General features: G+C 37.4%; 1 protein-coding gene across 1 annotated transcript in view; it reads left to right on the forward strand.

Annotated features, from left to right (window-relative positions):
* Positions 1-165: 165 nt before the first annotated feature.
* Positions 166-23391, forward strand: part of LOC140599021 (uncharacterized) — a 79360-nt gene continuing 56134 nt past the window's right edge. The window contains exons 1-4 of the mRNA XM_072758170.1: positions 166-324; positions 2505-2558; positions 7499-7642; positions 17906-17962. Of these exons, the coding sequence (XP_072614271.1) occupies positions 303-324; positions 2505-2558; positions 7499-7642; positions 17906-17962 (277 nt within the window). The 5' untranslated portion in view covers positions 166-302. The remainder of the gene's footprint in view (positions 325-2504; positions 2559-7498; positions 7643-17905; positions 17963-23391) is intronic.

The raw sequence follows: 23391 nt of genomic DNA on the forward strand, positions 1-23391 counted from the left end.
TTTCAAAGTTAGTGTGAATATGGGAGGTACACAGAACACAGATTACCTCATTGTGCAGAGAAACAATCTAAGGAACAGAGTAGATACATATTTTGCCTAAGCATTCATGTATCTTTTATTTTTATTTTTATTTATTTATGATAGTCACAGAGAGAAAGAGAGCGGCAGAGACACAGGCAGAGGGAGAAGCAGGCTCCTTGCACCGGGAGCCCGACGTGGGATTCGATCTCGGGTTTCCAGGATTGCGCCCTGGGCCAAAGACAGGCGCCAAACCGCAGCGCCACCCAGGGATCCCAGCATTCATGTATCTAATAAAAAGCAGAGGTAAGGACCAAAGTCCAGGTTAGCCGACCAATGCTCTTCCCTCTACACTGCGGGGAGATGAAAGGTAGAAAGGACTTTTGCTGACACTAATCTAGCAGAAAAGTGGAGAGGAGGACATTTGATGGAGATGTCTCTGCCGAGGCAGCCCGGGAATCAGGAGCGGCCCAGATCCGTAGTCAGAGTGTCATGGTAACACAGGCAGGAAAGGCTGTGTCAGCTGCCGATGCGCTCCTCATCTCCTGCCAGGCCAGTGTCCTGGGAGCCGGCGCTCAGCAGAACTTGGAAGCCCCCACCCACGCCAGTGGGGCGCGGGGCTCCTCGCGCTGTGCCTCCAAGCCACGCTCTTGGCCACAACCGCAGCGTTGGAGCCACGCGCCGCGGGGCGAGGGGGCCAGGGGATGAGGGGAAGCGCTGAAGAAGCAGCGCCCGCTGGGCCAGCGCTGCGGCAGGACTCCAGGGAGGCGAGGACAGGTGCAGCACTAGGGCGCCACCGGTGAGATTACGCCCCTCTAGCCCTGTGATCAAGTGCTGGCAGGGATCCTTGGTGGTCCATGTGGACCACTCCAAGGGCAGGCGCTTCCAATGCTAGTTCTTGTTTGAGTTTCGGTGTTGTGCCAATTTTTCTTATCTGCTCCCCAACACAATCCTACAGAGGTTTTTGGTTTGAAGTTTTTTGTTTTGTTTTGGGTTTTTAGTTTCGTCTTGTTTTGCGGGGGTTGGTTTTGTTTGCGGGTGGTGGTGGTGGTGGTGGTGGTGGTGGTGGTGGTGGTGGTTGTTTTGTGTTTGTTTTGTTACCAAGAAAACAACCTTTGAAAGAATAAATGGTGTGAACAAGGCCACAAAGTAACTGGTGAAGAGCAAAATTTGAACTTCGGTTTTTTTCTTTCCACTATCACTTTCTACCTTTTCTCAGCTTCAAGCATCAGTAGTCTATCTCAGGAGCAACTAGAACTGTGATATTTGCTGGTTTATGCAAATGAAAGGAAAAATTTGTAACTTATAAATTTCAAGACAGGTCTTAGACTTAAGGTGTGGTTATCAATAAGAGGTTGAAGGAAAAAAGAGCCATCAGACATTGGAGATTCTGGAGAGTAGGTTCTCAAAGCCATGTGAGATAAATTAGAAGACAAGACCATAAAAAATAAAAGACTCACATTGCAAGAAATGGAAACTATCTCGTAGTAGTTTTAGCAAAATGAAGATTTATTTACTGTAGTATGTGAATAGATTTGTTGACATAATGTAAGGGCAAGAAGTCAGCCATTTTTCTAAAAGGAACTTGAAGGAGAAAATTTAAAGCCATCAGAAACTCAGGGAATTCTTCTCTTTCTCCATATCTTCAGGTCTTTGAATGTCCTTTCTGTTTAACTCTCTCACTCTCAAAACTTACCTTCTCTACCATTTTGTCCAGTAGGGTGGAGGATGACAAAGGACTGTTCCCCAAGGTCTTAGATCTTCTCATGAGGACCCAATTTGAGTTAGATCTTCAGCCCAATCAGCTAGAATACAGAAAAAAATCCCATGGATACTAAATATGCAGCCTAAGACTGATAAGAATTCTACAGAAATCTCAAAGGTTATCCACAATTTTAATGATAGATATCTATGAGTTTTAATTGACCTAACTATTGAACACCTCACCTACATTCCTCACCTACATTCCTAACTTGTGAAGCCACCTTTCCAAAATAGAATATATGACACTTTAATTCTCAGCTTCCCTTGCAGCCAATGGAGTCATGTGAATAGATTCTGTCAGTCTGGTGTCCCTGCACCAGATTTTAACTTGGAAAAAAAAAAGAATAACATGGAATGAGAGAATAAAGCTCAGCAAACAAAAGTCCAGTTTCCCTAAGCCTGTGAATGTGAAGATATGGGTAATTTCTAGAGGGATTGATAGATCAGAGCAGCCACCCCATACAACTTGCTACACTCTAACTTAAGTTTGGCAAATGAATAAAACTATTTGAGAAATAATTATTTTCAAGATAGTAATCTTGAAATCTTTGGTGAAAAACATCTCTCAAGAGACTAGGAAATATTGAAAAATTAGCAGCTCTAGAAGTAGATTTTTCTCTTGATTTTAAGTATCTTACCCAAGAAAATAATTAATATTAACTTAATATTTTCCTACAGAAAAGAAATACATTTATCCTCTCATTTTTCTTCTGTCTCTTTAGTGAAAAATGCCAAGACGTCATCTGCAGATAAGAAAAGAAACAAGATTGTTGGGGGTAAGAACTAAATGCTACTTGAGCAAATAAATGACTTCAGACTACTAAAGAGACTTTACCACCTTTATTAGGATCTTTCCAAATGGAGAAGAGTTGAGAGTTATATAATACCTGAATTTTCCACATACAGCCTGATCAGATAAGTAAGCTGTATGTCAGGCTAAAGTTAAATAAGGCAGGGATTATTAAGGCATCAACTACATTTAAATAGCCCCAAACCATTACAACCTCATTGTATTCCCAGAAAATATACTCTAAGTCTGGGAATGGGTAGAAAATTCCTTTTGGGCGTTTGTAAATTATTTCACGCTAGGCTGGGACACCTAGGTGGCTCAGCAGTTGAGTGTCTGCTTTTAGGTCAGGGTGTGAACCCCAGGATCTGGGAATTGAGTCCTGCATCGGGCTCCCCATGAGGAATCTGCTTCTCCTCTGCCTGTCTCTGCCTCTCTCTGTGTCTCTCATGAATAAATAAATAAAATCTTTTTTTAAAAACTATATTTCACGCTAAACTAATGGTAACATAGTCCCAACCGAGATGACCATATTGTGGAAACTATATTCAGAAGAAGGCACAGACACAAAGACACAAAGCTTTGTGGAAGGTGATCATAATGGCACTATGTTCTTGAGTTCATTCCCCAGACATGCCACTGTTTTAGCAATTATCTCCCATCAAATGCAGCAGGTTGTATCCTTTTGCATTATCTACCCATATTGCTGGGTGGCAGAGCCAGATTAGGAATCAAACCAAAAGGATTAAAGCTTGGTCCAGGAATATTCCCAACATCTCAAGTCTATTATTGCCTTCACTTATTTAGGATCTACCCTATCTGCTAGAATTGAACTAAAAATTTACATTAAAGCAAGCAATGGACCCAAAATTTCCTCTCCTCATTCCCAATATTGTAATATTAAAGATTTTAATTCCTAATCCCCTTACCCCAATACCTGGGTATTGAGAAGAAATAGTTAAAGTGTGTCTGAGAATAAATAGGTATGTTACTGGCCACATTATTGTCCTTTTAATGAGATCTACCATTACCCAAGGGCCCAGGGTCTCATTTCATTCAATAAAACATCCCAACTTCCAATTCTGGACAAAATGGAGTAGACACACTTCTCTCTATTTCTATGGCTAATTACAGCTAAAACTTTGGACAACTATAAGATGACTCTGAAAGGTATAGAGGAGGCAGAAGAGCTAGAGACCTTGGAATCCAAAGAATGACATGGTGGGGAGTTTCCTGGGGCCTTTTGTGATTTGTTGTGGTGGTAGTGGTTTGGTTTGGTTTGCTTTGCTTTGCTTTTTTGTGTGTTTTGTGGTTTGTTTGTTTGTTTTTGGTTTTTGGTTTTTTGCTTTAACTATCCAAAACTGAGTGCTCAAGAAGCCTATAACACAGAAACACTAATAAGCACAAGGAAAAAAAAGCCTATCATAGATCCAAGAAAGGGACAGCCTAGAAGAGCAGAAAACTTGAGACAATAACTTCCCTACTCTAGCCAAACACAATAGGAAAAACTATAGCCCCACCCTTACCTCCATAAACAAAGGCCATGCAGGAACCTAGATTTCCACCATTACCTAGCTAAAACAAAGCCCTTCCTCTTCCTCAGGGTGGTCTCAAGAGAAAGCTAAGTGGAAGGCTAAGACTTTCTTCATCTCTCAGCAGGAATAAGTCCCCTAACCTAGCCTTCCCAGTGTCAGTAGAAGCCACATGGGGAAACAATAATGTGGTTACCCTACCCCAACCAGCCATGATGGGATCAGCAGAGGCTTAGTGGGGAGCCCTAAGATACCCCTCTCCCTCACAATGTCAATGGAGACTGAATAGGCTATCAAATTCCTGCTTAGCAATAGCAAGGCCATGCCCCCATGTCCTTGCCAACACAGTACAAGAGAAGATTTGCCAAAGCAAAAGATTTAAGTGATATGTTTTTTAAACTTTACATAAACATAAACTTAAAATTTACCATCAGACCTATTTTTAAGTGTACAGTTCGGGGCATTAAGTACATCCACATTGTTAGGCAACCATAAGCATTGCCCCTCTACAGAACTCTTCGTTTTGCAAAACTAAAATTCTATACTGGCTAAATAATAACTCTCTCTCCCCATTGCCCCTAGCAGCAACAATTCTACATTCTGTATATGAATTTGACTTCTCTAGTACCTCGGATACGTGGAATCATGCAGCACTTGTTCTTTTGTGATTAGCTTATTTCACTTAGCAAATGTTTCCCAGGTTTGTCCATGATGTAGTTTATGTCAGAATTTCCATCTTTTTCAAGGCTGAATAACACTCCATGTATGTATAACTACACTTTTATTTATTTATTTATTTATTTATTTATTTATTTATTTAATAAATTTATTTTTTATTGGTGTTCAATTCTCCAACATACAGAATAACACCCAGTGCTCATCCCGTCAACTGCCCCCCTCAGTGCTCGCCACCCAGTCACCCCCACCCTCGCCCTCCTCTCCTTCCACCACCCCTAGTTCGTTTCCCAGAGTTAGGAGTCTTCCATGTTCTGTCTCCCTTTCTGATATTTCCTACCCATTTCTTCTCCCTTCCCCTCTATTCCCTTTCACTATTATTTATATTCCCCAAATGAATGAGACCATATAATGTTTGTCCTTCTCCGACTGACTTATTTCACTCTGCATAATACCCTCCAGTTCCATCCACGTCGAAGCAAATGGTGGGTATTTGTCATTTCTAATGGATGAGTGATATTCCATTGTATACATAAACATCATCTTCTTTAAATCCATTCATCCATCAATAAACACTTGGCTATTGTGAATAATGCTCCTATGGACATATGTGTAAAATATCTCTTTGAGTCCCTGCTTTCAATTCTTTTATATATATATATATATATATATATATATATATATATATATATACGAATAGGAATATATATGAATAGAAATGCTGGGTCATATACTTCTATGTTTAACCTTTGAGAAACTGCCAAACTCTTTCCATAGCAGTAGCAGCATTTTACATCCCCACCAACAGTGCACAAAAGGTCTAATTTCTCCACATCTTCTTTACTTGTATTCTTTTATGATGATAGCCATTTTAATGGGTAGAAAGTGGTATTTCTTACTGTGGTTTTGATTAGCATTTCCCCAATTATTAGTTAGGATGTTGAGCATCTTTTCATGTCCTTATTGGCCACTTGTATATATTCTTTACAGAAATGTCAAGTCCTTTGCCCATTTCTTAATTGGATTGTATGTTTTTGTTATTGTGTTGTTGAGTGGCAGGAGTTCTATATATTTTCTGGATATTTACTCCTTATCAGATATATGATTCACAAATTTTTCTTTTTTTTTTTTTTTTTTTCATTTTTTTTTTTCTTTTTCACAAATTTTTCTACCATTTTGTGGGTTGTCTTTTCACTCTGTTGTGTTCCTTGATGCATAGAAGTTTTAAATTTTGATGTAGTTCAATTCATCTATTTTTTAAAAAATTATTGCCAAATCCAATTTTTTGAAGTTTGTCTCCTATATTTTCTAATAAGAATTTGTAGTGTCATTCCAGCCTATTGATAGTGATTTTGGGGGATAGTAAGCATGTCTCTGCTTGAGTCAGATATTATACCAAGGTCTAGTTCCTTATTCTGATATTGTACTATAAGTTACATAAGATGTAGCCATCAGGAGAGTCCAGGTTCAGGGTGCACAGGACATCTCTGTACTATTTTTTGCAAATTCCTGTGGATTTATAATTATTTTAAAAAGTTATTAAACTCAGACTTCAGACAAATGCATTGTCTTCTATGAAACTCTACACCAACGCAGTGTGGGAAAAGCCCTATCTACCCCACTGTCCCCTTGCTTCATTCCCTGCCACAATCTTTCAGAAGTGTCACTAAATGCATAGTTGTGTGTTGCCTGGAAGACAGAGTACTCTCCAAATGAGAGAGATATCCCCACCAACTAGCCACTTCTTGGCTGTCCTCATAATCACATACTATAACACAAGCTTATCGCAAACTTCAAGTTAAAGTTATCCCGTTTAAGAGGATTTGTGAGAAAAAGGATGTCAGTATCCCTAGGCATCATAAAAATATGAGGAAGGCAAGAGATGCTTGTTTCTGAACTCCAATATAACTTCAAATTTTTTCAGGCTTAACTCCTGTATTTGGGTAGTATGGAGATGCAGGGAGGGGTGGTTTATTCAGCTGTGCCAGAAGAAGGCATGTCTGAGAAACATCTATCTGAAAACCAACTAAAGTGCCTTCACAGTGAGTTATGCTCTACATATCAAACTTAGAATTTTCCTCTGCCTTTGACTCAGAAACTATCACAGATAGTCTGGCTTCCATGGGCAGAGATCATCCTCAATCTCCATACCTCCTAAGGGTTCCTAGGAAGTGTAATAAGAAACCAGGAATCCTAAGGGTTCACTATACTTCTTTGACTCTTGTTTATAAAGGACAGGTGACTCTGCTACAAACCATAGTTACAGATGGGCATGAGGGTGGGTAGAACAAAAGGAATCAAAGTCCAAATACCAATTTTTAGGAATATGAGAGAAGGGCAGGTAAGGTTAAAAATACCAAATCTGGTAGCCTATAGAACATAAGAGCTGTATCTGCAGATATGGGTTGATGGCCACATAGTGACTGATGAATATTGAGGGAAATGAATTCTTTCAGGGCTCTAAGGCTCATGCCATATGATCCCTTGAACCAAGTAGATAAACAAGCCCCTAGTACAATTTTATTGGGCATGTAAATAGTCATTGCATCTGAAAATTGCTCTGAAATGATAACATAACCTCATTGGAATGAAATGTTAGGAACCCTAAAATTATGTCAGGTTGTCACTTTCCTTCTCCATCTCAACTTTTTCTTCATGTTTGTTCCTTTCAAAGGCTGGACTAGAATAGTAGTAAGTAAGTAGTGTCATTATTTTCTTCCAGGCCATACAAATAATGACTGGTCTGAATATTCACTTTGTGGGACTGCTCTGGACTTATTTGTTACTCTCACAAATTTCTGCATTTGGAAAACCATATCTTCCTCTCTCAACAGTAACAAGATACCCATATTGGTCATCTACATGTGTAAGTGAATAATATACTCCCTCCTTGTTATTAATTACATATTCATCACATTCAATGACAATTTCTGAACCAAGCAGTATGTCAGAGATAGAACACAAAAAATTCACAATCCCTATTCTCAATGAGCATATCCTTATATCTAGTTGAAAAGGAATGTATCAGTATGAAAAAAAACGTAGATTCTTACCAGTAATATTCTTTCATATTAAAAGTATGTCTTTGTTAAAGGGACACTTTTTACATGCTCCTTGGATAAAGGGAACAATAGTAAGATGCACAAGGAGCATTTGGGGAAAATAGAAAATGATTAGTGACTGTTCCATTAACCATCGGTCACTTACTTTGCCAGTGGGGCAAGTAAGATGAGAGAGCATAATGGCTAAGGAAATGAGGGACATATAGAATGTATGCAGGGAAAGAAAAGTGAAATCTTTTTGTTTTGTTGGTCCAAGAATAATTTGGTGGAATTGAAAAGAAATCTCTAAAGAAAATTTTATTGCGTCTGAGAGTATGGTGGATGATGCAACATTGTCTCCACAAATCCTGAGGCATTATAATAATAATAATAATAATAATAATAATAATCACTTGAAATTTGGTCATTCAACCAGTACTTACTGAGTACCCACTATGTGTTAGAGCCTGTTCTTGGTGCCTGAAATATATCAGCAAACAAAGCAAATCCCAGACTTTATAGAGCTTTATTCTAGCAGGGGTGGTATGTTAGAAGATGATAAAGTGATAGGAGTAAAAAATAAAAAGTAGAGTAAGAAGGAATGAAGGTTCTGGGAAGGTAGCAAAAGGATATAGGTTATCGTTTTAAATTGGATGATAGAGGTATTTCTTATTGAAAAAATTACTATTAGTAATCAATTGTCATATTAAAAACCATGGCAAAACACAGTGGCATACAACCAAAAATACAGTTGACCCTTGAATAATGTGGAGGTTAGGGACACTGACTCTCTGTGCATTGGAAGTCTGTGTACATTATTCAACATAGTACTGGAAGTCCTAGCCACAGCAATCAGATAAGAAAAAGAAATAAGAGGCATCTGTATTGGTAAATAAGTTAAGCTGTTATTATTTTCAGATGACATGACATATAAAATTTTACAGACTCCACCAAACAACTACCAGAAGTAATAAATGAATTCAGTAAAGTTGCAGGATATAAAATTAATACCCAGAAATCAATAGCATTTCCATAGACTAATAATGAAGCAGTGGAAAAGAAATTAAGAAAACAACATCATTTATAATTGCACCCCCCAAAAAATACCTAGGAATAAACTTAACCAAAGAGATGAAAGGCCTATACTCTGAAAAGTATAAAACATTGATAAAATAAATTGAGGACAGTGATGCCTGAGTAGCTCTGTGGTTGAGTGTCTGCCTTCAGCTGAGGTCATGGTCCCGGGGTCCTGAGATTGAGTCCTGCATCAGGCTCCTACAGGGAGCCTGCTTCTCTCTCTGCCTGTCTCTGCTTCTCTGTGTGTAGCTCATGAATATATAAATAAAAAGTTTAAAAAAGAAAGAAACTGAAGAGAGCACAAACAAATGGAAAGATATACCATCCACATGGATTGGAAGAATTAATATTGTTAAAATGTCTACAGATTCAATGCAACCTACAGATTCAATTCAACCCCTATGAAAATATAAACAGCATTTTTTACAAAACTAGAAACAAGTAATATTAACATTTGTATGAAACCACAAAAGACCTTAAATAGCCAAAGCAATCCTGAGACAGGAAAACAAATCTGGAGATATTAGAACCCCAGATTTCAAGATATACTGCAATGCTGTAGTAAAACAATATGATACCAGGACATAAATAGAGACGTAGATCAATGGATCAGAATAAAAAGCCCAAAAGTAAACCTGATTTTATGGTCAATTAATCTGTGGCAAAGGAGAAAGAATATATAATGGAGAAAGATAGTCTCTTTAATAAATGTACTGGAAAAACTGGACAGCTACCTGTAGAAGAATGAAACTAGACCACCTTCTTTTTTTTAAATTTTTATTTATTTATGATAGTCACAGAGAAAGAGAGAGAGAGAGGCAGAGACATAGGCAGAGGGAGAAGCAGGCTCCATGCACCGGGAGCCCGACGTGGGATTTGATCCCGGGTCTCCAGGATCGCGCCCTGGGCCAAAGGCAGGCGCCAAACTGCTGCGCCACCCAGGGATCCCTAGACCACCTTCTAAAAACAACTCAGGTTGTATTAAAAATCTAAATGTAAGACCTGAAATCATAAAAATCCCAGAAGAGAGCACAGGCAATAATTTCTCTCACATTGGCTTGTAGCACCATTTTTCTAGATATGTCTCCTAAGGCAAAAGAAACAAAAACAAAAAAATAAATTATTGGTACTCTATCAAAATAAGAAGCATTTTCACAGCAAAGGAGACCATCAGCAAAACTAAAAGACAACCTACTGAACGGGAGAAGATATTTGCAAAAGACATATCCAATAGGGGTTAATATCCAAAATAGATAAAGAACTTACACAACTCAACATCAAAAAAATGGGCAGATGACTGAATAAACATTTGCTCAGAGAAGACATACACATGGCCAACAGACCCATGAAAAGATGCTCAACATTACTAATCATCAGGGAAATACAAATCAAAACCACAATGAGATATCACCTTACAACTGTTAAGATGGCTAAAATAAAAAAGGACATAACAAGCGTTGACAAGGATGTGGAGGAAAAGGAACCCTTGTGCATTGTTGATGGAGGAAATGGAAAATAGTATGGAGGTCTCTCAAAGAATTAAAAATAGAAATACCATGTGATCCAATAATTCCACTATTGGATATTTACACAAAGAAAACAAATACACTGATCCAAAATGATATATGTACACCTATATTTACTGAAGCATTATTTATAATAACCAAGATATGGAAGCAACCTAAATGTCCATCAATAGATGAATGGATAAGGAAGATGTGGTAGACACACACAGACACACACACACACATACACACTCTGAAATATTATGCAACCATTAAAAAGAATGAGGTCATGCCATATAAGACAACAGGGATAGATCTAGAGAGTATTATGCTAAGTGAGATAAGTCAGACTGAGAAAGACAAATACCATATTATTTCACTCATTAGTGGAATCTTTAAAAAATGAAAAAACAGACAAAAGAAAGGCTCAAACCCATAAATACAGAGAACAAACTGGTAGTTGCCAAAGGGGAAAGGGTTATGGGGAGGGAAAGATGGGTGAAGGAAAATGGGAGATACAAGCTTCCAGTTATGGAATGAGTAAGTCACAGTAATAAAAGGCACAACATAAGGAATATAGTTAATGATACTGCAGTAGAGATGTATGATGACAAAGGGTAGCTACACTTGTGATGAACATAGCATAATGTATAAACTTATCAAATCACTATGTTGTACATCTGAAACTAATATAACATTATGTGTCAACTATACTCAAAGAAAAATGATAATCTGCGATAACTTCTGACTCCCCAGAACTTAACTTTTAATACTTTACTGTCGACCAGAAGACTTACCAATAACATAGAGATAATTAACACATATTTGGTATGTTATATGTATCATACACTATGTTCTTTCAATAAAATAAGCTACAGAAAAGAAAATATTAAGAAAATCATAAGGAAGATCAAATATATTTGCAGTACTCTACTGTACTTAACTCAAAAAAATCCATGTATAAGTGGACCGACACAGTTCAAACCTATCTTGTTCAAGGGTCAACTGTATTTATTTCTTTTTTTAAGGTTTTTTTTAAGATTTATTTATTTATTTATTTATTTTTAAGCCAGCCAGGTGCCCGTGAATTTTTTTTTTAATTTTTTTTAATTTATTATTTACGATGGTCACACACACACAGAGAGAGAGAGAGAGAGGCAGAGACACAGGCAGAGGGAGAAGCAGGCTCCATGCACCGGGAGCCTGATGTGGGATTCGATCCCGGGTCTCCAGGATCGGGCCCTGGGCCAAAGGCAGGCGCCAAATCGCTGCGCCACCCAGGGATCCCCGGTGAATTTTATTTTTATTTTTTTTTATTTATTTTTTTACCTGGCAGTTTATTTATTTATTTTTATTTATTTATTTTTATTGGAGTTCAATTTGCCAACATATAACATAACACCCAATGCTCATCCCATCAAATGCCCCTCCTCAGTGCCCGTCACCCAGTCACCCCCACACCCCACCCACCTCCCTTTCCACCACCCCTTGTTCATTTCCCAGAGTTAGGAGTCTCTCATGTTCTGTCTCCCTCTCTGACATTTCTCACTTATTTTTTCTCCTTTCCCCTTTATTCCCTTTCACTATTTTTTATATTCCCCAAATCAATGAGACCATATAATGTTTGTCCTCCGATTGACTTATTTCTCTCAGCATAATACCCTCCAGTTCCATCCACGTCAAAGCAAATGGTGGGTATTTGTCATTTCTAATGACTGAGTAATATTCCATTGTATACATAGACCACATCTTCTTGATCCATTCATCTTTCGATGGACACCGAGGCTCCTTCCACAGTTGGGCTATTGTGGACATTGCTGCTATAAACATCGGGGTGCAGGTGTTCTGGCTTTTCACTGCATCTGTATCTTTGGGGTAAATCCTCAGCAGTGCAGTTGCTGGGTCATAGGGCAGATCTATTTTTAACTCTTTGAGGAACCTCCACACAGTTTTCCAGAGTGGCTGCACCAGTTCACATTCCCACCAACAGTGCAAGAGGGTTCCCCTTTCTCCACATCCTCTCCAACATTTGTGGGTTCCTGCCTTGTTAATTTTCCCCATTCTCACTGGTGTGAGGTGGTATCTCATTGTGGTTTTGATTTTATTTTAGTGAGAGAAAGAGATAGCATGGAGGAGGGGGAGAGGCAGAAGGAGAGAGAGTGAGAGAATCTCAAGCAGACTTCTCACTGAGCATGGGGACTGACAGGGCTCAGTTACAGGACCATGAGATCATGACCTGAGTTGGATGCCTAACTGACTTAACTGCCCCAACTGTATTTCTTACTCATGTATCTGTAAACTGGCAGAAATTCGGGTGATCTAGGCTGGAATCCATCAGGTTTAGCTCAAACTGCAGGTCAGTTAACAGATCTGTTCTATATCTATCTCATCCCCCTTAGACTACTGGCTACTGAAAGCATATTCTTCTCACAATAAAAGGCAGGAATACAAGAGGACAAGCCTAATTACACAAGAATGTTTCAATCCCTGGCTTGGCTCACATCTACTAACATTTCAGCCATAGCAAATAAAATGGCCAAGTTGTAAATTGAGGTACAGAGAAGCATAATCCAACCACCATGAGACCATGGCAAGAATATGGAAATATATTACTCCCTGGAAGTAAAAAAATTGTGGCCAATAATTCAAAATACCATAGTGATATTTGATCAAAGATTTGAAAAAGTGAGTTTTTGCCAAATGTGGAGAACATCCTAGGAGAGGAAACATCCAGGACAAAGTCTTCAATGACTGATGTGTCTGCAATGCTCCAATTAAAAAAAAATATGGCCAGTATTACTGAAGCTGAATGAGAAAGAACAAGAAGAAAAAAATAAGTCAGAAAAATAATGCGGTGGGCGGGGTGGGGAGGGGGGCTAGATAGCATAAGACTTCAATGACCGTTATAAGGACTTTGACTTTTTATTGTAAGTGAGATTGGACTTATTGTAGTGTTTGATGAGCAGAGTTAAATAATTTTATTTAAGTTTTAAAAGGCCCACTTTGACTACTGTGTTGAAAAGATAATGAAAGGGGACAAGGAGACCTTAGGAAAGCTACTAAAGGAACCCAGATGAGGGGCACCTGGGTGGCTCCATTGGTTAAGTGTCTGCTTTTGGCTCAGGTCATGATCCTGGGGTCCTGATATGGAGCCCCAAGTCAGGCTCCCAGCTCAGCAGGGAGCCTTTCTCCTCCTCCCTTTGCTATTCCCCCCTGCTTATGTTCGTTCCCTCTATCATATAAATAAGATCTTTAAAAAATAAATCCAGATGAGACCCAGGTGAGGGTGGTGAAAAATAACATGACTTTAGATATATATTGATGTAGAGTTATTTGAATATCCTGATGGATTGGTGTGGAATACCAGAGAAAGAAAAAAGTCAAAGGGAATGCTAAAGTGTGGGTTAAAGCTAACAGAAGGAATGGATTATCATCAGCTGCTACAGGGAAGACTGCGGGATAGAGCTGGTTTTCAGGGAAGATAATGAGTTTGTTTTGAACATGTTGTGTTTGAAATATTTAATATTCAACTGGAAATCTTGAGTAGCTCGTCAGATATAGAATCTAGAGATGAGAAGAAAGAGCTAGGCTTCAGATATGAACTTGGGAGTCACTGGCAGGTAGATGTTTGAAACCCATAAAACTGGATGAGATTACCAAGGAAGTGGGTGAAAATAAAGAAGATAAGATGGTCCAGGACTAGAGCTATACTGTCCAGTGCAGCAGTCACTTGGCACATGTAGCTACTGAGCACTCAAAATGGGATTAAACCACCCTGAGAAGTGCTATAAGTGTAAAGTATACACCAGAGTTCAAAAACTTAACATGCATAAAAAGAATGTAAAATATATCATAATTTTATATTGATACTATGTTGAAATGACAATATTTGGATCTATAGGGTTATATAAAATAAATTATTAAAATAAATTTCACATGTTTATATTTACTTTAAAAATTTTTTTTTTTATTTATTCATGAAAGATACAGAGAGAGAGGCAGAGACATAGACAGAGGGAGAAGCAGGCTCCTCACAGCAATCCCAATGCAGGACTCGATCCCTGGACCCAGGATCATGCCCTGAGCTGAAGGCAGATGCTCAACCACTAAGCCACTCAAACTTCCCTACTTTTTAAATTTTACTTTTATTTCTTGGTATATGTGTGTAAAATTAAACTTTTGGCACATAATCATTTTATTGCAATGTTTTGGGACGCCTGGGTGGCTCAGCAGTTGAGCATCTGCCTTTGGCTTAGGGCATGATCCCAGAGTCTGGGATTGAGTCTCACATTGGGCTCCTTGCAGGGAGCCTACTTATCCCTCTGTCTATGTCTCTGCCTCTCTCTCTCTCTCTCTCTATCTCTCATGAATAAATAAACTCTTTATTGCAGTGTTTTAACATTTTTGTAAATCTTTTTTTATTAGTGAAGTATAATTGACATACAATGTTTTATTAATTTCATCTATACAACATTTTGATTCCACAATTCTGTACATTACTCACTGCTCAGCATGATAAGTGTAATCACCATCTCTCACCATGCAACATCATTACAGTATTATTGGCTATATTCCCTATGCTGCACTTTGCATTTTGCGCCTTATTTATTTTATAACTGGGAGTTTGTGCCTTTTAACCCCTTTCATCTATTATGCCCACCCCCCACAGAACTCCCTGCTAGAAACCACCAGTTTGTGTTCTGCATTAAGAGTCTGTTTTTTTTTGTTTTTCAGATTCCACATATAATCATATGTATTCGTCTTCCTCAATCTGACTTATTTCACTTAGCATAATACTCTCTATATCCTTCTATGCTGTCACAAATGTCAATATTTCACTCTTTTATATGGCTGAGTAATATTCCATTGTCTGTGTGCATGTATGCACACATGACTTCTTCTTTATTCATGGATCAATGAATACTTGAGATCACTTTTCATATCTTGGCTATTGTAAATGATGCTGCAGTAACTATAGGGGTACATATACCTTTTTGAATTAGTGTTTTAGTTTTCTCTGACTAAATGCCAGTACTGGGTGGTATTCTATGGTATCTAAATTTTTTTTCAGAAACCTCCATACTATTTTCCACAGCAGCTGCACCAGTTTACATTCCTACTAACAGCACATAAAGATTCCCCTTTCTCCAATTCCTTGCCAACACTTTATTTCTTTTTACTTCTCTTAGTGTGTCCTGGAAAACTTAAAATTACATATATTCCTCACATCATATTTCTATTGGACAATCCTGGACAATAGTATTCTGACTGAAGATAGTGCCATGGTTAGATTGTTTTACTGTCATTCTATGAGTAGGAAGAGGTTAGATTTGAGAAAGCTAGGAGGGCAGCATAGTTTAGATAACAAAAATGAGGACCTTAATTCAATTTTAAAAGTACCAAATGTGTATATTTTGAGTGAAGAACAAATGAGTCAATTGTATTAATATCTCAAATAATATTATGATCGTGAAGGCATTAGATTACTAATACTTTCATGGAGTTATTAAAACATTGAATTAAAAAATTTGTAAGATTTTATTTATTAATTTGAGAGAGGGAATGAATAATCTAGAGAACACAACCAGGGGGAGTGGCAGAGGCAGAGGGAGAAGCAGGTTCCCTTGAGCGAGAGCTCGATCCTAGGACCCTGGGATCATGATGTGAGCTGAAGGTAAGCACTTAATCAACTGAGCCACCCAGGCACCCCCTGAATCAAAATTTTAATGAGTGAAAAAATTCCAAGTTTTGCCATTCAATGTAAAATATTTGAAAAGAAAATTGCTGACAGTGAATTAGATTTGGTACATTAGCATCTATATTAATTCTCTGGATTATATAAGGCTGTTGGAGAGAATTTTTGTGAGTTACGTGCTATTGTTTGTTATCCCATTTTTAATTTTTTAAACATATACATACAACGTAACCAAAAATCCAAAGTTATAATTGTGTATCTCAATTATCACAAAATTAATATATCAGTGTAACAATACCCAGGTCAAAAAACATTTTTTTTTTTTGCAAATTTCTAGCATCTCAGAAGTCCCTCTCTTGTCCCTTCTCTCTCCCTCCTGTCCTAACCATTAACCTTCAGTATTACTCTTAGATATTTTAAAACTTTTTAATAAGTATCATATAGTATGTATTATTTTGTATCATGCTTCTTTGCTCAATTTAAGATTGTGAATCCTGGGCAGCCTGGGTGGCTCAGCAGTGTAGCACCGTCTTCAGCCCAGGATGTGATCCTGGAGACCTGGGATTGAATCCCATGTTAGGCTCCCTGTAGGGAGCCTGCTTCTCCCTCTGCCTGTGTCTCTGCACTCCCCCCTCCCGTGTCTATGAATAAATAAATAAAATCTTTAAAAAAAAAAAAAGGATTGTGAATCCCATCCTTGTTATTGCTGCAGTTGTCACTCATTCATTATTATTATTGTTGATTAATATTCCATTATATTAATATACCATGTTTATGTAATTTAATGGATGGACACTTAGGTTGCTCCCAGTTTGGAGTATTATAATACTTTCAGGGACCATGTAAGGAAATGAGTTCTGGAAAATATAGTTCTGAGCCTTAGGTGCAAGCTAGTAGGACCAAGTTGACTATAAATAATTCAGCGAATTCCTCTATATGTAACTATTAAAACAACAGTACAGTAACACAGAAAGGTGGAAAATATGAATCCTAATTTTACCAATGAAAAAAAAGCAAAACTAATGATAGGGTAGGTAATTCCTTCTGAGTCACATAGAAAGCAAGGTGCAAAGAATTCAAATTCAAATCCTCCAGGCCCCAAAAGGCTATTTAGTATTGACATGTTAGTGGTCCCATTTTTCTGGGGAAATAACATTCCTTCTCTTTACTATTAATTGAATAGTTAATTTTTTAATTCTGTGGTAAGTTTCCATGTATGCATAAAGTTGCACCAATGAAAAAAAGTTTTCTGATACACCCTGTCATATTTCTAACAAGTTTTAGGAAATGATGGAAGATTTCGGAACAAGCTACTCATGGAAGACATTATGTGGTATTATATTTAAATATGTAAAATGAAACTTAAATAATTTCTAAATTATATTTTCCATTACTAAAATATTTTAAACATTAAATTAACATTAAATTAAAAGTGTGTGGAATCACCAAGATATAACACTATCAGTAAATTCATTCACTGGATATATTTTCTTGTAATTCACCTTATGGAATAAATAAATTATGACTGACAAAAATATGAGTAAAATTTGACCCTCCTTTTTCCCTATGAAGTAAATTTAAGATGCTCCTATTTCCATTTCCAATGCATGTGTTACATTACTGAACAGAAACTTCATACCTTCTCCAACTCTGTCATATAGAACCTTTGAATTATTTTCTGAATGATTTTCTCAGTGGTCCCACTGAAGAATTAAGATGCTCTTCTTCATGTTACAACATTCCAGAATTCTATGACTCTTTTTATATAAACATAATGACTTAGTCTTAATAAATATGATTTCTGTTTCCAGTTTATCTTCTCAGGAATCTTTGCAATAATGATAGAGAAGAGGCGTTCACCATTCTTGGTAAGTCAGAATGTTTGTAGCAACTCTAGAGATAACTGTTTTATTTGCCAAAAGAAGGAGGATCAGACAGGAGGTAGAATTGTCTCTGAGTCACTTGAGAAAGAACCAAACTGGAGGCATCACACCTCATAATATCAAACTATACTGCAAAACTATAATCAAAACTGTATGGTACTGGCACAAAATAGACAGACGAATGGAACAGAATTGAGAGCCTGGAATTAAATCCCTGCATTTACAGTTAACCAATATTTGACAACGGAGTCAAAAATACCTACTTGGGAAAGGATGGTCTTTCCAACAGATGGTCCTGAGAAAAACTAGATATACAACATGCAGAACAATAAAATTGGATCTCCATCTTACACCACAGTTATTTATTTTAAATATATACTTTAAATATAGGTCTATATTGACCTATCTGTCTATAGAAGACTTTCCAAGAAGTTGGAAAAAAAGGCATTTGTTGTGAACACCAGCAAAAGGGGGCTATAATAATATTATACAGAATAGGTTTTAAAGCAAAAATTATCAGAGGTTTTTATTAGAAAGGGACACTGCATAATAATAAAAGACTTAGTTTGACACAATGTATAATAGTCCCAAATATCTATTCACCTATTCATGTAGCTTCAAAATAAGCAAATAAAAATTGACAAAATTAAAAAGAAAAAGAAATCTACAATCATATTTGAAGACATTATACAAATTTCTACCACAGATTAGAAGAAGAAGGTAATACCTCCCAACTCATTATGAAGACAATATATCATTTATTCTAAATCTCTACCCGGATCTTACAAGAAAATTACAGACCAAAATCTCTCATGAACATAGATGTAAAAATCCTAAAATATATATATTAGCAAATAAAACATAGTACATAGTAAAAAATACAAATAGAATGATATATCATGACTAATTCCAGAAATGCAAAGTTAGATTAACATTTGAAAATAAATCAATGTGGGGGCACCTGGGTGGATCATTCAGTTAAGCATCTGACTCTTGATTTCAGCTCAGGTCATGATCTCAGGATCATGAGATCTAGCCCTGTGCTGGGCTCTTCATTGGGCATGTAGCTTGCTCGAGATTCTCTGTCTCGCTCTCGCTCTGCCTCTCTCCCCCTCTCTCCTTCAAGAAAGAAAGAAAGAAAGAAAGAAAGAAAGAAAGAAAGAAAGAAAGAAAGATGTAATCCATCACACTAAAAACATAAATACCAAATGATCAACTCAATGAATGCAAAAAGTGGTAAAATCAGTAAAAGGTATCTATCAAAAGAGTGGGAGAAATAACATTATGCTTAATGATGAACATTTTAACACTTCCCATAACATTTTGTTATCTTTCAGCAAGAGAGGTATATAAGCTATCATCATGTTTCTTCAGTATTCTATTTAAGGTGTCCTATTAATTGCAATAAGTCAAAGAAAAAAGAAGTATATGATATTTTTTGGAAAGAAGAAAAAATATTTTTAGATGACAAGCTTTAAGAAATAGTGAATTTTACAACGTCTTCAGTATACAAAAACCAAATCAGCTATCTTTCTATATGCTTGCAGAAACCAATGGATAAACCAATGTTAAAATACCACTTACATTAATACTAAAATTATTAAGACTCCTAGAACAAATATGCCAAAATATGTGCAAGACTTCTCCTCTGAAAAAAGACAGAAGAGAACAATATAATGGCATCTTTAAAGCACAGGGAAAAAAATGTCAACTATATGTCATATCCCCTGAAAATATCATTCAATATCGATAGTGAAATAAATTCATTTTCATATAAACAAAAGCAGAGAAAATTTTCTATTATCAGATATACACTACCAAAGAAAGTTAAAGTTCCTCAGGGTGAAGGGAAATGATAAATATGTGGTATGTTAGCCCACTATTGCTGCTGAAATAAATTACCACAAGCTTATTGGCTTAAAACTATATAAGTTTATTATCTTACAGTTTTGGAGATCAAAAGTCTCAAAATCAAGATGTTGACAGAACTGCTTCCTTCTGGAGGCTATTGAAAAGATTTTGTTCCTTGCCTTTTTTAACTTCTAGGGGCTGCCACATTCCTTGGCTGGAGCTACACCATTCTAATCTCCTCTCCTCTGCTTCCATAAATACATTGTCTTTTTCTCTATTATCCTGTCTCCTCCCTCTTACAAGGATCCTTGTGATTGCATTACATATTTCAGGATAATCTCCACATCTCAAAATCTTTAACCTAATCACATATTTACATATTCACAGTTTCTGGGGATTAGGACATCTATGATGGAACCATTATTTAGCCTACCACATATGGGTAGAGATAAATTATTATGTTTTTTATTTAATCTTTATTGACTACTAAAAGCAAAGAATTGACCCCTAAATAGCCAAAAGCAATCTTGAGAAAGAAGAAAAAAGCTGGAGGTATCATGGTCTCTAATTTCAAGCTATGCTACTAAGCTATAGTAATCAAAACAGTATGATAATGGCATAAATATAGACACATCAATCAATGGAACAGAATAGAGAGCCCAGAAATAAACCTATGCATATTTGGCCACCTATTCTATGACAAAGGAACCAAGAATATAAAACAGGAAAAGGACAGTCTCTTCAATAACTGGCATTAAGGAAACTGGACAGACATATACAAAGGGATGAAGCTAGACCACTATCGTACACCATACCAAAAACTAACTCAAAATGGATTAAAGACTTAAATGTAAGACCTGAAAACAAAATTTCTAGAAGAAAACAGGCCATTAGCTCCTTGACATTGGTCTTCCAATGATTTTTTTGGATTTGACACCAAAGGTAAAGGCAACAAAAGTGAAAAATAAGCAAATCGAACTATACAAAATTAAGGAGCTTCTGCACAGCAAAGGAAACCATCAACAAAGTTAAAGCCAACCTACAGAATGTGAGAAAATAGCTACAAATCATAGATCAGATAAGGGGTTAATGTCAAAAATATAAAAAGATCAAATAGAACTCAGTAGCAAAAACACCAAACCAGTTTGAAAATGGGCAGAGGATTGAAATAGACTTTTTAAAAACTATTTTAAAGTTTTTATTTAAATTCCAGTTAGTTACTATTCAGTGTAATATTAGTGATTCAACACTTCCATACAACACATACAATAGCCGTTGCGCATCACAGTAAGTGCCTTCCTTAATCCCCATCACCTATTTAACCCATCCTTTCACCCACCTCCCCTCTATATCCATCAGTGTGTTCTCTATGATTAAGAATTTGTTTCTTGGTTTGTCTCCCACTCTTTATTTTCCCCCCTTTTGTTTGTCTCTTATATTCCACATATGAGTGATATCATACGGTATTTGTCTTTCTCTGACTGACTTATTTCACTTAGCATAATACTCTCTAGCTCCATCCATGTTGCCAGTAGCAAGATTTCATTCTTTTTCATGGCTGAATAATATTCCATTATATAAAAAATGCCACATCTTCTTCATCCATTCATCAGCCAATGGACACTTGGACTGCTTCTATAATTTGGCTATTTTAGATAATGCTGCTATAAACACCAGGGTACATGTATCACTTTGAATTAGTATTTTTTTGTATTCTTTAGGTAAATACCTAGTAGTGAAATTGCTAGATCATAGAGTAGTTCCATTTTTAACCTTTTGAGGAACCTCCATATTGTTTTCCAGAGTGGCTGCACCGGGTTGCATTCCCAGAACAGTGCAAGAGTGTTCCCCTTTCTCTGCATCCTCACCAGCACCTGTAGTTTTCAAAGAAAACATACAGAAGGCCAACAAGTATGCAAAAAGAAGCTCAGCATCACTAAATACCAAGAAAATATCTATCAAAACCATTATGAGGCCAACACCTCACACCTCTTAGAATAGCTAAAATCAAAATAGCAAAAAATAACAAGTGTTAATGAGGGTGTGGAGAAAAGGAAACCCTCATGAACTGTTGGTGGGAATGAATTAGTGAAGTCACTATGGAAAACAGCATGAAGGATTCTCAAAAAATTAAAATGGAACTACTGTGGGATCCAGCAATTCCATTTCCAGGTATTTATTTGAAGAAAACAAAAATACTAACTTGAAAATATATATGTGAGAGACTGGCAAGATGGCAGAAGAGTAGGGGTCCTCAACCCATTTGGTCCCACAAACTTACATAGATAACTTTCAAAATATCCTGAACACCTATGAATTAAAACTGAGATGTAAAGAGAGAACAGCTGGAATGCTACAGAGAGATAAGTTTTCACTTCTAGCAAGGTTAGAAGGTGAAAAAAATAAAAAAGTAGAGGAGGGGAACTGCAACTAGCCTGCGAAAGTGGAGCTGCGAAAGCCTCTGGGTCATGAAAGCCCAGCTCTGGACAAGAGGAACTTTAAAATCCACGCCTGAGTTTTCCCTGATGGAAAAGTACTTAGCAAGGAAATTGAGCAGAATCACAGGAGGGACAGTGAAGCATCAAGAGTTCCAGAGACACTGTAAGACTAAGGGTGCCCCCAGAGAAAGCTCACCGCAAACCATGGTCCAATTTTGGTAAAGGGCTGGGGCATGCATCCCTCTGGGGTATTTGGGAGAAGCCAGCACATTACAAGGGTCAGCTCCAGAGCTCCTTTTACCCTAGAGCCTGGCAATGGACGGAGCTGGCTGTCCTCCATTCCCTTGAAAAAAGGCGGTCTCCTGGAGCACAGGTCCAGCAGTGCAGGGCCTTGCACCTGAGGGCACCAAAGCAGACAAAGCAAGCTATCCTCCATTCCCCCAGGACAGGTGGAAGCAGGGAGGGCACAGGAAAGCAATAATTCTCCTGCCACTGGTTGTCCAGCAAGCTGTGCAGATCAGTGCACCTGTGCCTCCTCCCAGTAGCATCTAAGCCACTGTGGATTAGGGGATTATGGGGATAGAGGGAACATTCCTCAGCATCTAAAAGCCATCTATGAAAAGCCCACAGCAAAATCATTCTCAATGGGGAAACACTGGGAGCCTTTCCCCTAAGATCAGGAATGAGACAGGGATGTCCACTCTCACCACTGCTATTCAACATAGTACTAGAAGTCCTAGCCTCAGCAATCAGGCTACAAAAAGAAATAAAAGGCATTCAAATTGGCAAAGAAGTAGTCAAACTCTCCCTCTTCGCAGATGACATGATACTCTACGTAGAAAACCCAAAAGCTTCCACCCCAAGATTGCTAGAACTCATACAGCAATTCGGCAGTGTGGCAGGATACAAAATCAATGCCCAGAAATCAGTGCATTTCTGTACACTAACAATGAGACTGAAGAAAAGAAAGAGAAATTAAGGAGTCAATCCCATTTACAATTGCACCCAAAAGCATAAGATACCTAGGAATAAACCTAACCAAAGAGGTAAAGGATCTATACCCTAAAAACTATAGAACACTTCTGAAAGAAATTGAGGAAGACACAAAGAGATGGAAAAATATTC

This window comes from Vulpes vulpes, chromosome 5 (genome assembly GCF_048418805.1).
Source record: "Vulpes vulpes isolate BD-2025 chromosome 5, VulVul3, whole genome shotgun sequence".
Classification (NCBI taxonomy): Eukaryota; Metazoa; Chordata; class Mammalia; order Carnivora; family Canidae; genus Vulpes; species Vulpes vulpes.